The sequence below is a fragment of the Symphodus melops genome, assembly GCF_947650265.1.
Source record: "Symphodus melops genome assembly, chromosome: 4".
Classification (NCBI taxonomy): Eukaryota; Metazoa; Chordata; class Actinopteri; order Labriformes; family Labridae; genus Symphodus; species Symphodus melops.
This window is the reverse complement of record NC_136694.1, coordinates 10,251,779-10,264,995: the sequence shown is the minus strand read 5'-3', so window position 1 is coordinate 10,264,995 and position 13,217 is coordinate 10,251,779. Positions and strand designations below refer to the sequence as shown.

At 41.4% G+C, this 13,217-nt stretch overlaps 3 protein-coding genes across 4 annotated transcripts in view; 1 reads left to right on the top strand and 2 right to left on the bottom strand.

The window, feature by feature from the left end:
* Positions 1-13,217, bottom strand: part of cdh4 (cadherin 4, type 1, R-cadherin (retinal)) — a 193,983-nt gene that overhangs the window by 19,074 nt on the left and 161,692 nt on the right. For both annotated transcript variants that reach the window (XM_079340972.1, XM_079340973.1), the window contains exons 8-9: positions 9,419-9,591; positions 1,128-1,265 (exon numbers count right to left, since the gene is read on the bottom strand). In XM_079340972.1, coding sequence (XP_079197098.1) covers positions 1,128-1,265; positions 9,419-9,591 — 311 coding nt within the window. The remainder of the gene's footprint in view (positions 1-1,127; positions 1,266-9,418; positions 9,592-13,217) is intronic.
* rae1 (ribonucleic acid export 1) overlaps positions 1-13,217 on the bottom strand; it is a gene marked incomplete at its 3' end in the record, with an annotated part of 229,256 nt that overhangs the window by 88,817 nt on the left and 127,222 nt on the right. The gene's annotated exons all lie outside the window — the stretch shown is intronic.
* Positions 1-13,217, top strand: part of taf4a (TAF4A RNA polymerase II, TATA box binding protein (TBP)-associated factor) — a 78,331-nt gene that overhangs the window by 40,332 nt on the left and 24,782 nt on the right. The gene's annotated exons all lie outside the window — the stretch shown is intronic.

The following is a 13,217-nucleotide window of genomic DNA, read 5'->3' as shown; positions in this document are numbered from 1 at the left end:
CTGAGCAGACCCGCAGCTTGTTCTGTGCCGACAGCCCCCCGCCCGACAGCTGTGGGACTCTTATCAGAGCACGCGGCTGGAACTGTACTGGCATGCACGTTGCCGACAGCCCCGCGGAGGAGACGGGGATCACAGTGTGTGACGCCGACACACTGCTGCTTCTGCGACTGAGCTTGTCTGCAGATGGCATCGGCTTTTCATTGGAATCTAAGAAACCCAAGCTCTCGTATAAAGAGGGGCTACAGCATCTGATTCTGTTCTGACCAGATTCAGAAAAAGTTTGGAAGCTATGTATGTGGGAAGATGCAGAGAAAGCAAAAAAAAAAAGGCATTTGTCTCTTCATCCATAACTTTTCTCAACCCTAGCTCAAAAAAGAAACAACTCCCTGCCTGACCACAAACACTACAACAGTAAAGTGTGCTGTAGCGTGACTTCCTGTCAGACCAATGCGAAGGTATCAGGGACAGGGGCCGGATGCCTGTAGACAAATCCGGACCACCAGAGGCCCTGCTGGCACGGAAAACACAAACAAGGAAGGAGGGAAGGGGGGGGGGGGGGGGGGGGAGCGAGTACAACTCCTTCACTACTTTTTTGCTTGTTTTCATGATCTATTACTGTTTGTTTGTTTTGTATTATATATTTGTCCTTATCCCACATTATTCCAAGCTGTTTGATGTGGCCTCCCTTTATCTCAATGTGCTCTGAAAACAAATAACACGTTAGTTAATATTGTAGGATTGTAATCTGTTGCCGGGATCAGGTAATATTTTTTCTTATATTCATGAATTTTCTTTTTCCACAAGGACCAGATGAAATATGTTCTTATATTAATGATTGTTGTCTCTCACAGAGGCAAGATTATATTTGAATAAGAAAACACCAGCACTTGAGAACCTTTATGTCCTGTATGATGGCTCTTAAAAACAGTTGTCTGGCATACAAAATAAAAAATAAACTGTAAGGAAGAGTGACATTTAAAGGGTCAAACACTCAGGTGTAGTGTTTTGCAAAGTTTGGTCTTTACATGAGACGAGGAAGGATGGCTCGTGTTATATTCTACCACCTTGGCTGCTGAAAATGGCTTTATCATTCTTCACCGGGAAATATCTTATCTATGCAGACTTACCGTTCTGACCGTCAGCTCCGGGGGATTGTCATTGATGTCAGTGATGCTGATAAGGGCTGTGGCTGTGTTGGACAAGCCAAAGTTCAAGTTGCCCTCCATGTCTGTTGCCTGGACGATGATGGTGTACTGGGAAACTTTCTGTTGCAAGAAAAATAGGAAACATATTCAGGGAATTGGACATTTAATTCTGCAACAAACCTGAACACAATAATCCATCGACATATCTCATTTTGACATGTAAATGTGACATAGTGAGCCATTATAACTGTATGCATGGATAAAAATCATGTATCAGTAACAGTCAAGCATACACAATTTACTTTCATTCACAGCTCACTGGAACAAAATAACTGCTAGAATGAAATTGGAACACCTCATTTGCCCAATAACAAACAGTGATCAGAAATCACACACACACACACACACACACACACACACACACACACACACACACACACACACAGGGATAGCAAGTATGTAAAAGGCCCATCCATTATTGCCTAAAAGTCTTGACTTTCCGCTGCGGGAACAGACCTGGATCATCATTCATTTTAATGGAGGCACAGCCACTTTAAGCTGCACCTCAGTGCTGCTGATAAAATGGGGAGGTGCACTGGCCTTATTTAGTCCAGTTACATTGGGGGGGAGTTAAGCCAGAGCATGCTGCAACACAAACTGCAATATAACAATGAAAAAAAAAACCCAGAAACACTCCAAAACATGAGGCTTTGTACGAACACAAGTAAAAAAACAAAGACGTATCCACAGGCGAACACTGTGACGCTGTCCATGGTGCTGAAAGTTCAATCAGTCCCTAGACTCACCACTGGAAATTGACTGTGTGTGTGTGTGTGTGTGTGTGTGTGTGTGTGTGTGTGTGTGTGTGTGTGTGTGTGTGTGTGTGTGTGTTTGTGTCCTGTCAGCCTAAGCCTATCTGCTTTGTGGTCTCTTTCTCTATTAATCCGTTTTGCTCAAACCTCTATTATGTTACAGTAAAGAGAGAAAGAGAGAGAGCGAGGGACAGAGAATGGACGTCAAGGACAGGCCAGTGTTCTGCGCACAGAGCTTGCTGCATTTGTCCAGCACCCACAATGGGTCCTATTGATAGTTATATGGTAGTTTGTTGCTTGGCTAGTTTGGCAGTATTTATCCAAGGGTCATGCATTCTGCTGTGTTCAGCCTCTGGTCATACTTTCTGATGACTTCACGGCCGGCGCTGGTGTCGAAGATCGCCTGGATGAATAAGAACACACAGGCAGAGGTCTTGTAGGTGTAAATGTGGGAGTTATTGCTTCCTTTTCATGTGCCTGCTTCTTTGCTTTTTTTTTTTTGTAATTTCTTGAACTTTTTCTTGACTCTGTTTCCTCTGTTCTCTTTGTTAACTCCCGTTCTGGGATTCTTTTCATCTCTTGCTATATCTTTCTCATCACATTTTGGTGGCTCAGTGTTCTCAGCCTGTCTGCGTCTTATCTGTCTATCTCTCTGTCTGTCTTTCTGCCCGCGTCTCTGTATCTTGAGATCTCCTCACTCCCTCCCACTCTTTTTTTTTCTTTCTTCCCAGTCGTGAGGGATGCGGTTGATTGTTTGATCAGTCAAACCACTGAGGCCAGTTAAAACACACAGCTGGAGTCATTTAGCATTTCTCCAAGTCATTATGAAGTGCACAGACATGTTAATCTGCACCAAACCATTCTATTAATGAAAGCTCAATACTGGCTGCCCTTTATTAGACTCATAATGAAATATCAATACCATCTACCCTCCTGGAGCACTTAGTAAATAGAGCCTCATATGAATGTATCAGCACACTCATTTAGATTCAGTCATATACATTAACCTAGAAATGGCACCAGATGGTTCTAGGAATCTAATAAGTAAGCGCTCTCCTTTTGGTCAGGTGAGTGGAGCTGGTCCAGCAGGTGGAGCTATCACACAGTGGGAGGTGTGGCTGCTGCTTCTTATCCTGCAGAGTTTTATCACTCATCTGGGAGTAGTTGTGAGTTAAATGCCTTTCCACTGCACACATGCACATCCGCTAATGCTTCAGTGAGTGGGAACAGGTGGAGCACTCAGACTCTTACACCAGGTATACTTGTGCATGTGCACACAAAACAACACACACACACTCACAGCAATGCACACTCGGCTGTCCAAAAGTGGCTGCTGTACAAGTCAGTAAAGGGCTCTCTAATGAGTCCTATAGAAGCTTTGAACAGAAATTTCTATGTTTGATTAAAGTCCAGCACTGGCAGGAAATACAGCTGTAAAAACCTAGCCCCCTTTCCCCACAGGCCGTGACCCTCATAGAATAAGTCTGCAGATGCTAAAAGCCATCTGAGGCCACAGAAACACCTGTACGTACCAGCTTCGCCAACAATAAAAGCCATTCCCCATTCTTCACAATGGCCAAATGTGGTAGTTTACCATCCAGCACTCCAAAGCAAGAAAACAAGAAAATGGCTTCAGTCAATAGGTGTCAGCTAGTTGATAACTCAAGCCAAGCAGCACATCGGACAGGTGGGAAAACTTGGATGCTCATGTTTTGTAAGCAAATGGACTTGTGCTCCAGAAAGACTTACTTTGTTAGCAAGAGAGAAGAAGTGGAAATAATGGCTTGTAAGGCGTTAATAAGGCAAGAAAATGTAGAGGAGCGGCTTTTACTATAGATCAGTGGTGTGCTAATGGTACCTGAGCTGAGTATGTATTTTTACTTGGTATGTTGAAAATGATAACTCAAAGAGGAGAAATGCCAGAAGAGCGAGAGACTTGCCCTTACTTGTGTGTTTGTGTATTGAGTTCCAGCCTTGCAGGCTCCTACTGGCCACAGTTATTAGCTTGTCACTTACAATCTGTCTCAGATGGTGGCTTTAACTGTGGAAACCTGCTCCTTTTCTTCTTTTGAAAACACACTTTTTGAACTTCAGTGGCTCTTGGTGTTAGTAACCCTCAGTAAAGCTTCAGATCAGTTTATTTGCCAATCCATCGTTTCGATTTGATGCTTTTGGATAGTATTAAATCAGGTTTATCTTAAATCCAAATAAGCCCTTTTTGTTTCAGCTCACTTACACATCCACTTTACTGATGAAATAGTGAGATATCTATGAACAAATGAGTTAGCTGCAGGTTGGGATTCTCACAACGCAATACAGTAGAAGTCTATACATTTATTTTCTCTTCACACATTTTTTCCCAGTTAGAGCTAAAAATATGCAGACTAGTCTGTTTCGTCTCCATCCTCATCATACATTCCTCTCTTCATCCCTCGCAGGGATGTCTATCCGGTTGGGCTGAGGACAAAACAGCTCGACTTGGTTTTGAAGAGAACACAAGCCAGCGAGCAGTATTCTCTGAACGCTTCACTCTGAATCCCATTGCAGAGACACTCTTTCAGATACGTAGGTAAATCTGAGATATGCACTCAGAATCCACTTGATTAGATACGCCTCCACATTTATGCAAACAGCCCGCAGTCACAGACTGGATAAATAAAGGCTGTGAGTCACATATGGATAAAGATGCTGGAATAAAGCACTCAATCCGACTGGGCATAAAGTTGAGATAATCCTACAACTGAGGATCACAATATAGTATACAAAACATGATTAAACAAATAAAGCCTGGTGATCATGCTGCTGTCAGACTGTTTGGCTCCAAACAGAAATCTGTCACAAACACATACAAACAATAATGCCAGATAGCAGACAAGTGCTTGTTGCTCAGCGTCTGCAGCAGAAGATCACGTCAGGTTTCAATACAAAAGAGACAGGACCATGTGGTCAATCCAAAAATGTGGTGACAATTGTTACTATGTTGGCTGAAGAAGAAAGAAAGAAAGAAAGAAAGAAAGAAAGAAAGAAAGAAAGAAAGAAAGAAAAAAAGAAAGAAAGAAAGAAAGAAAGAAAGAAAGAAAGAAAGAAAGAAAGAAAGAAAGAAAGAAAGAAAGAAAGAAAGAAAGAAAGAAAGAAAGAAAGAAAAAAAAAGAAAGAAAGAAAGAAAGAAAGAAAGAAAGAAAGAAAGGGAGGACTCCTCTGGATATTTTTCTGACCTGGCTGTTCACAACTCACAGAGGGAGACTATCCCTGTCAGACAGGATGGTGGGCGGGGGGGCTGCGAGAAAATGATGCAGAAGCAGACAACGCCACAGGGTCCGCTATACAACACTATAATGACAATACTTATGTTTATATCAATGCTACCCTTAGTACAATAGAATCACAATGTCAACAAAAGAGCGAAGAACAACATACTGGTGAACAGAAAACATAATGAAGCTGTTTAATAAGGTGCATGGAGATCATAGTGGTAGTAAGGGTCTGGCAGGAGAAACTCTGAAGTCTGGGAATAATTCAGCTGTTTGTGTTCACACATACAGCTACTCGGAGAGTGGATGTGAAAACGGCTAAAGTCTAAAAGCCACTGGAGACATGATAAACTGGAATTTGGTGAACTCAGAACGATTCTGTTTTGTATCAGGGCATGTTTTATGCAGATACAAAACAAAAAAATGTAGCATGTTTTAACTGGTATTGCTTTCATCAGACCATGATCCTGCATGGGACTAACAGGGTCTAATTTCCATAGAGCTTGAGGTCCAACATCACTGTTAACAAATGGGATTAAGTCCTTTTAAAAAACAGCCTTAGAATGTTATCATTCGATTGTCCATGGTAAAAGCAGGAAAATCACAGAATGGACTAAAGAAGTAAGAAAGCTGTGGGAGCTGTTAAAAATGAATGCTTGAACTTGACCAGTCTTCATAGATTATCAATGAAAGAGGGCACAAATTAACGTGCTTGGAGGGGCACATGGAGAAACTAATAAGGTGGATAATAAATTGATATTTTAAATAGAATATGAATGTTCAATCATTCAACATTGATCTGTGTTCCCATATTCTTCACTTAGCAGCCTGCTTACAATCAATCACTGGCTTTGTTTTCTGCCTCCTGGGATTTGGTGCTACTTGGAAAGTTTACATAATTTAGCATCTCTGACCATATAAAATCTGCTTTCAGCTAGTTTCTCCTGACAGGCTCTACAGACTCTAATGGAGTCAGACTGTGGGCACTCATGTCCTTAGATAGTTGTCAATTGTAGGTCTATTAGCCATAGGAGATATCATTAGGCATTGACTTTTTATTTAGAAACTGGCCAGAGTGCCACTCCAGAAGCATCACTGCAGGTGGGGGTATTGGTACAAAACATTTAACTAAAACAAAAAAAAACCTACCCCAAAAAAATCAACAATGATACATGGAGCTGGCATCAGTCTGATGGACAGCCTGGCATCTGGCCACACCTCACCATGCTACGCCAGACCGTTCTAATCCAGGATTCATGGGGGATTGAGACAGCCTGGGGTAATGAAAGACATCAGCTCTGCCTGCCAATGGAACCAGAGGCCCAGAGGGAGGGCACAAAGGAGGAACATGTGTGCCAGCTGTGGCATCCTGACATCTCTCACTGCCTGCTTACCTGCTGCAGTAGAACTGTCCTTTACCACAACGTATCTCTTCCAAGTAGACTGACAAAAAGGCTATTTTAGTGCAAAATAAATAAATAATAATAGAAAACTACACTACCATTTAAAAATCAACCATAATTCTTTTACAGACAGCAATCTTTAGTATGAACTCTATATCTCATCACTTTAATGAACTAACCAAAGAAAACAACAACAACAACCTCCATGCAGAATCTATTTGATACTTAAAAGGATGTGTAGAGTCAAACATGCATAGCACACCTTGTAGACTCTGGGCAGAAGCAAAGGGAAGCATGTGAGGTCACTAGCAGAGGGGTTATGGTCAGAGAGTGAGACATTATAATTGGTGTTCATTAGAGTCAGAGGTTAGTGATAGCAGGCTAACCTCTGTGTACCCCCTAGTCTCTTCTACACAAGTGAACCTGCTTCACCCCTTAATTAGCACATGCATATTCTAATTAGGCTGCAGCTTGGATGAGAGTGAGCTGAAGAGTGAGATGAAAGAGGAGTAAGAATAAGGTAAGTGTGTTTATAAGGTATTCAGTGTCAATAAAAACAGTTGGCATATTTTGGTTTTGGTGTTGCAGCATAAGCATTTAGCAGTTAGTGAAGGCACAGATCCAGTTTGACAACTTGGATCTTATTCATCACAGTTCCTGCTGTTCCCCGCTTTCAAACACCAAACATAGCTGCATGGGGAGGTTGTAACACCAACCTGTGCCCATGTGTCTGAGAGTGTTTGTGTGTTTGTGTTGATGACCTTGACAGCAGGTGGGTGAACTCCCAGGTGTGTCCCAGTTTTAGTGGGAGGATCAGATGCAGGTGGGTCTGAACCTGGCTTGATGTGTCTGCATTAATGAGCTTTCCCTCACTCACATCAGCTGCTACTGCTGCAGCCTGGGCCAAGCTGGAAACAGGGACACAGAGCTGGCTCGCGAAGACTTTCCTCATTTATTTTTTGCCCACAAATGTGCCATGCTGTCATGCCATGCCCACAGAGTATTAGGTAAGGAAAAGGAACCAGCATTATGTTCTGTATTCTTCTGCTTTTTAAAAAAAACTTGGTTTTGTTCTTGAGATTTTAACTGTAATTATTCTCCAAACATTGTCGCCTTACTGTTGGTGAAATCCTGTTTTAATTTCCAGAGTGTAGCCCAGCTGGGTTTATTGCTGAGTAGGACCAGTGGGACTTCTCAGAGTATAAACATTATGAGACACACTCAATGGTGCTTTAATGTTGGTAGTAAAATCAGCCAGCTAAGTTACGAGGATGAGATTGCCCTTATAATGGTGGAATACAAATGGGAGCATTTCTCAGATTTCACCAATTGCAAAAAAAAAAAAATTCTTGCTGCAAAAAGAGAGCAGGGAAGATTTATATGTGCTGTATATGTGTTTATGTATGTAGAAGACACAATCTTCCCAATGAACAATCCGCCATGAAACGTTATAACAAAAGTCACCTGATGCAGCTTGGACTCAACAAGAGCCAGCACTGTGAAGCCCTCCTCATTAGTAGAATAAGATGTAAGGAAAGAAGGAGCAGGGAGGATTGTGTTGCTGGTGGTGTGTGGGTTGGCAGACAACTTTAGCAAGCAGCAGATGCAAACACCAGCAGTTGATGACACAAAAGAAGCACACTAAAGAGACATAGCTTCTGTGACCTCTTCAGCAAAGAGGTGCTGGATTGGCGTGGTCATTATTTCTGCTGCACTGGGAAAATATATGACATGTTTGTCATCACTAACATTCATACAAAACAACAAAATATGAAAACAACTGGAATGAAAAAATGAATTTCATGCTTGATTTGCTTCAACATTTTTTAAAGGTCAGTGCTTGTTGAGAATCATCCTATTTCTTTCGAGGTTTAGTTATATCTGGATCAAACTGGGAATTCATGAGGCAGGAAGCACTTAGCTGGCTGAGATATCTTTTTGGCTCTTAGATTGAAGTATGTCTTCTAAAAAAGAATATTAGATAAAAAAAATGATTTTAACTTTGTATTTAACAGTACTTTTAGTAATTTTCCTCTAAAGATTATTTTTCTTAATCACAAATTTAATCACCATTGGAAAATTAAAGGCTTTTAATTTCGACATTTAATACATCATATGGCTACAGGACTGACATTAAACGCAAGACTTGGTAAGCATCATTCAGTGGAACCAACAGGTGGTTAGACTGAACCCCACACAGTCATCGTGTCCCAAGGGGTGAATCGGTTGGCATGGCCCCCCTTAAAATCTGATTGGCCACTCCTGGTACTCCGGCAATATACTGAACTGTTATTGATTGTATCAACATTTTAAAATCAACAACTTGGCCTGTGTTGAACTGGCTACTTGTGACTATTGTTGCTGTTCAGTGCAGCATATGCATCCTATTTTTGAGGTTCACACTTTGGGGAAATACTGTATGCGCTCTCCATTTCTTGATGACCTTAGATTAGCTTAGCCAATCTTGGCTTAGCATTAGAAAACATTGCCTTCTCCTGTTTGCTTCCCCTTTCATCAATTGTCCATTAAAAACTAGAATAAAGAAAAAAACATTTTACTAATGGAAGATTGAGTTATTGAGTTTAAGATTTGAGTTTGTGATGTTATCAGCTCTGACCAAGAAGTTTGGATAATAATGTCCACACATCTTAAACCCCTAAGTGATTAACCAAACCAGTCAGGGAGCCATTGTTATCAAGTCACTAAAGGATAGCCAACATTTTATCTCATCTTCACTTATGGCCTGGTGGACAAACATAAGATGCAGGAAATTAAAATGGTTAGAGGGACTCAATGCATATACTGACCTCTCTGTCCAGGCCGGCTGCCACAGTAACTATGTCCCCGGTCTCACTATTGATGGTGAACATATTGGGGATTGGGCTATGGGGCGTCTGAGAGAGGATGCGGTAGCGCACCATGCCGTTTGCTGTGGTGGAGTCGTCCGAGTCGGTGGCTGTCACCTGCATCACTGACGAACCTGTTGACAGAAATGAAGTTAGTGAGGGAGAGTTGAAGTAAGGTTGAGTGTTTAAAAGGAGAGGATCTACGTCAGTGCACGCAGCAGTAAAAGAGGCCGTGTTAGGGAAGAAGTACCACAGAAAAACAAGCAGGCAACATTCATTAAAATTCAATGTTGGGCTTTTTAAGGTCCTCCACACCTCCACACAAATGCAGCTTTTGAAAACATGTGGCAGTTTGAAAGTTCCCTGTAAGCCAATTACTGTTAATGAATTTGTAGAAAATATCAAAGAGAAATAAGAGGGCTCAGAAGACAACAGACACATTCATAAACAAGAAACAAGTCAATCAGACTTGGCAAATTGCTATGACATTCTCTGTTCTTCTTGCAAGCAACTTTCAGAGTAAGAGCCATAACAGAGCAGAGACAAAAACATAAAACCATTAAATACCCCTATTTTAAGCTGGGCTGTTTTGTTCTTTGTATATAGAAAGCTAGTGGGGCAAAGTTTCCACCTCTGCAGAGTCCATTTAGTAATGAGCAATGCTAGTTCCTCTGCCATTTCCACCATCCATTATTTCAGCCTTCAGTGGCTCCGTGGCTGCCCTTAATGCTTCGATGCTCTCTCCCTATTTGTCTTAGAATCACAGATAAACACTGCCATTTAAGGCAGACAGCTCGGAGATGGGGAGGTGGAGGGTGTGTGTGTGCGTGTGTGTGTGTGTGTGTATGACAGAGAGAGGGTAAAAAGTGTATGTCAGGTACGTGTGAATTTGTATGCACGTGCTTCTGTGTGTCCTCACATCACGTATCTGGGTGAGACGCTTGGTGCCCTGGCGTCTTCCCTCGGCAGAATTATTGATTTGCACGAGTTTGTCAGTTGGGCTCACAAATTGCGACTAGGCAATTAGGAGCACTTTGTGCTAGAAAGAGGAGAGATCACCTCGCCCCTCTCACAGGGTTCTGTGAAAATGTCACTTTCCATCAGGCAGCCATTTATACGCTGCTGCTGCTGCTGCTGCTGCTGAGAGAGGAAACTGTCAGCTCGCAGAAGGGGAACTGCAGAGAGAAGAGATGGCTGAAGTACTAACATGCTTGAATGAGAAGACAGTGTAAGCATCTAGATAGAAGGACTTAAGACAGCTCAATAATAAAAAATACAGGAAAACAAAGACATGAAGAATATAATGATTCAAACAACCATGTCTCTTCCTGGAATTAATTTGACGCTAGCGATTTAAAAAAAAAATTCTAATGGTTTTAATTGTACCTCTGTTTTTATGCTAGAGGGCAGTGGGAAGTGCTCTCATTACATTAGTTTGAACCAAAGGTGGTGGTGTTTTTTGAAGCACAGAAGGCACCAAATAAGCAAAAAACACGTAAAAAGCTATCACAATTTGTCACAAAAAAAGTACATTTAGTTTTTTCTGTTTTGCAAAAGTAAGAAAGAATTTCATTTTGGCGGAAACTTACTGTCTTTTTCAAAACAGCATATATTCTAGACCTTGGCAGATTTTGTTTTCTCTTGTGTGTCTAAGAAGTTGCAATTGTCTCCATTCCCATAATTGGTTCCTGAGACAGCCAGTATGGACAGGATAATTGTAGCCCCATAATTTACTTCAATCCTTCTTAAGTTTCATAGCAGAGTCTGTCAGAAGTAAAGTGTCCAAGGGAAGACAGGAGGTAGAAAAACAATTACTGCTATTCCACAGAGGACAACATTAATACATATAATCAACCATTCCAGACCCAGGGGGAAGGAAATGATTTGAAGTCGGATCACATGTCAGTGCTGCTGCCTTTTATTGAAATGAGGAGGATTCACTGATATGATGATGGTGCACTTTAAGATCCAAACAAGGTTCTCCATGCCTATAAGGGTTCATCTCTGAGCTTGTTTAATTCCTCTTTAATTTGAACACTAATTCCAAATCCTAATTGCTTTTCCGTCCAAATCACTGGAGCTGAAAATACAACTGGTGGCAGACGCACAAACCGTTTGCCATTTTTCTTACGTGACGCAAGATCGCTGGTATTTTCGCTCCGTTTGCGACATAAACGTAAAACATCTGCCAGGAAGATGGAGAAAGGAGAGGAAGATGGATAGAGGTAGAACAGCAATAGTCAGGTTGACAAACGTAGAGATACAGAGATAAAGAAGCAGAAGAGGAAATTGCAAAGCAGAAATAGAAAGTAAAGAAGAGAATAGAGGTGAGAGGTGTTCCAAAGACCACTAAAAGCAAAAGTACAAGAGGAAGTCAGGGAGTGAGAGGGGGTCTAAGAGGATAATAACTCTCATCAGTGGAGGGGAGATAGAGGGTGAAAGAGAGGCCTTGGTATTCGAGATAGAGAGCGGGAAGGAGAAGTAGAGGTGGAGAGGTAAGAGAAAAGGTTGAAAGCAGGTGAATCTTGGGGGAAATGAAGAAGGGGACACGTAGAGTTCACACAAGAGTCTCTAATGGAGCCCGCTGCTCTCTGAGGACACAAGGACACAGTTGAACCTTTCAAACCGCTAAAAAAGACTGTGAATAAGTTCAAAAACTGAAAGCACTGAAAATGAGATGCAAAGGCATGATCAAATGAAGCTTTTACCAAGATCACTGTCACTGCATGATAGCCATGCCTGTGAATCTCTACCTGTTAACTCTATTTTAAGGACCAAGGGGCTGACGTCTGTAGGGGTGTGAAGGGCAAACGGTCTGAGACAATTCCTCTTTTTCACCTTGGATTGAACCAAAATGAACATAAATGTTTACTGACTTGTACAGAGTGATGTGTTCTGGGTAAAAGCAGGCCCCAGAGGGCTGTCAGATGAGCCGCCCTCAAATTGATGGTGTACATGAATACGTTTATATGAAGTGGCAATTCAAATATCTCACAATAAAACACCATGACACTTGATTAAACATGGAGAAGTATGTTCAAGCATTGACTGTCGTGAGGATTTTTGTATGTACAGTCATCAGCTATTGTGACTGAAAACATGTAAAAACACGAGTGAAAACTAAACATGCACCTGTTATAATGTGAAACGATCTACCTTACAAAAATGTATGAAACCAATACTTCCTGAACAAGAAGCCTTAAACTACAGAAGTAGTATATCTCCTGACAGATTCTAGGCTTGAGTAGATTGATTTGACTACAAGTCAATAGAAAAACGTGTATATAAAAAAACATTTTGAAATTTTTGTGCTTTCCCATTTGCAGACAACTCCTGAAAGACTCCTGATATTTTCCAAAGGAGCTGAACGTGTGAACCCAAACAGACACGTTTTCCGCTCGGACTTCACCTGGAGTATCTCCATTCAGACTCCTAGTGTGTATTTTTTCCTCAGCAAGTCTGAGTGGACTCCCATGTTAACTGTTTTTGCACCGACACACCAAGACAAATTCCTTGTGTGCACTGGCAATAAAAAAAGATATTAATTCTGATGTGAGAATGCAGCAGAATATTAGGTTTGATTAGAGAAAAGGATTTTTTTTGCATAATAAACTGCAAGGTCAGGAGAAAGATCCGGAGCAGATCCGGAGCATTGCCTCCTGAAATATCTTTATATTTTCAGTAGTGGAAATGTGAAAATGGCAAAAGATACTTTTAAAGATAGATTAAAGATACGCTTTGCGGATGATAGAAGCTTACA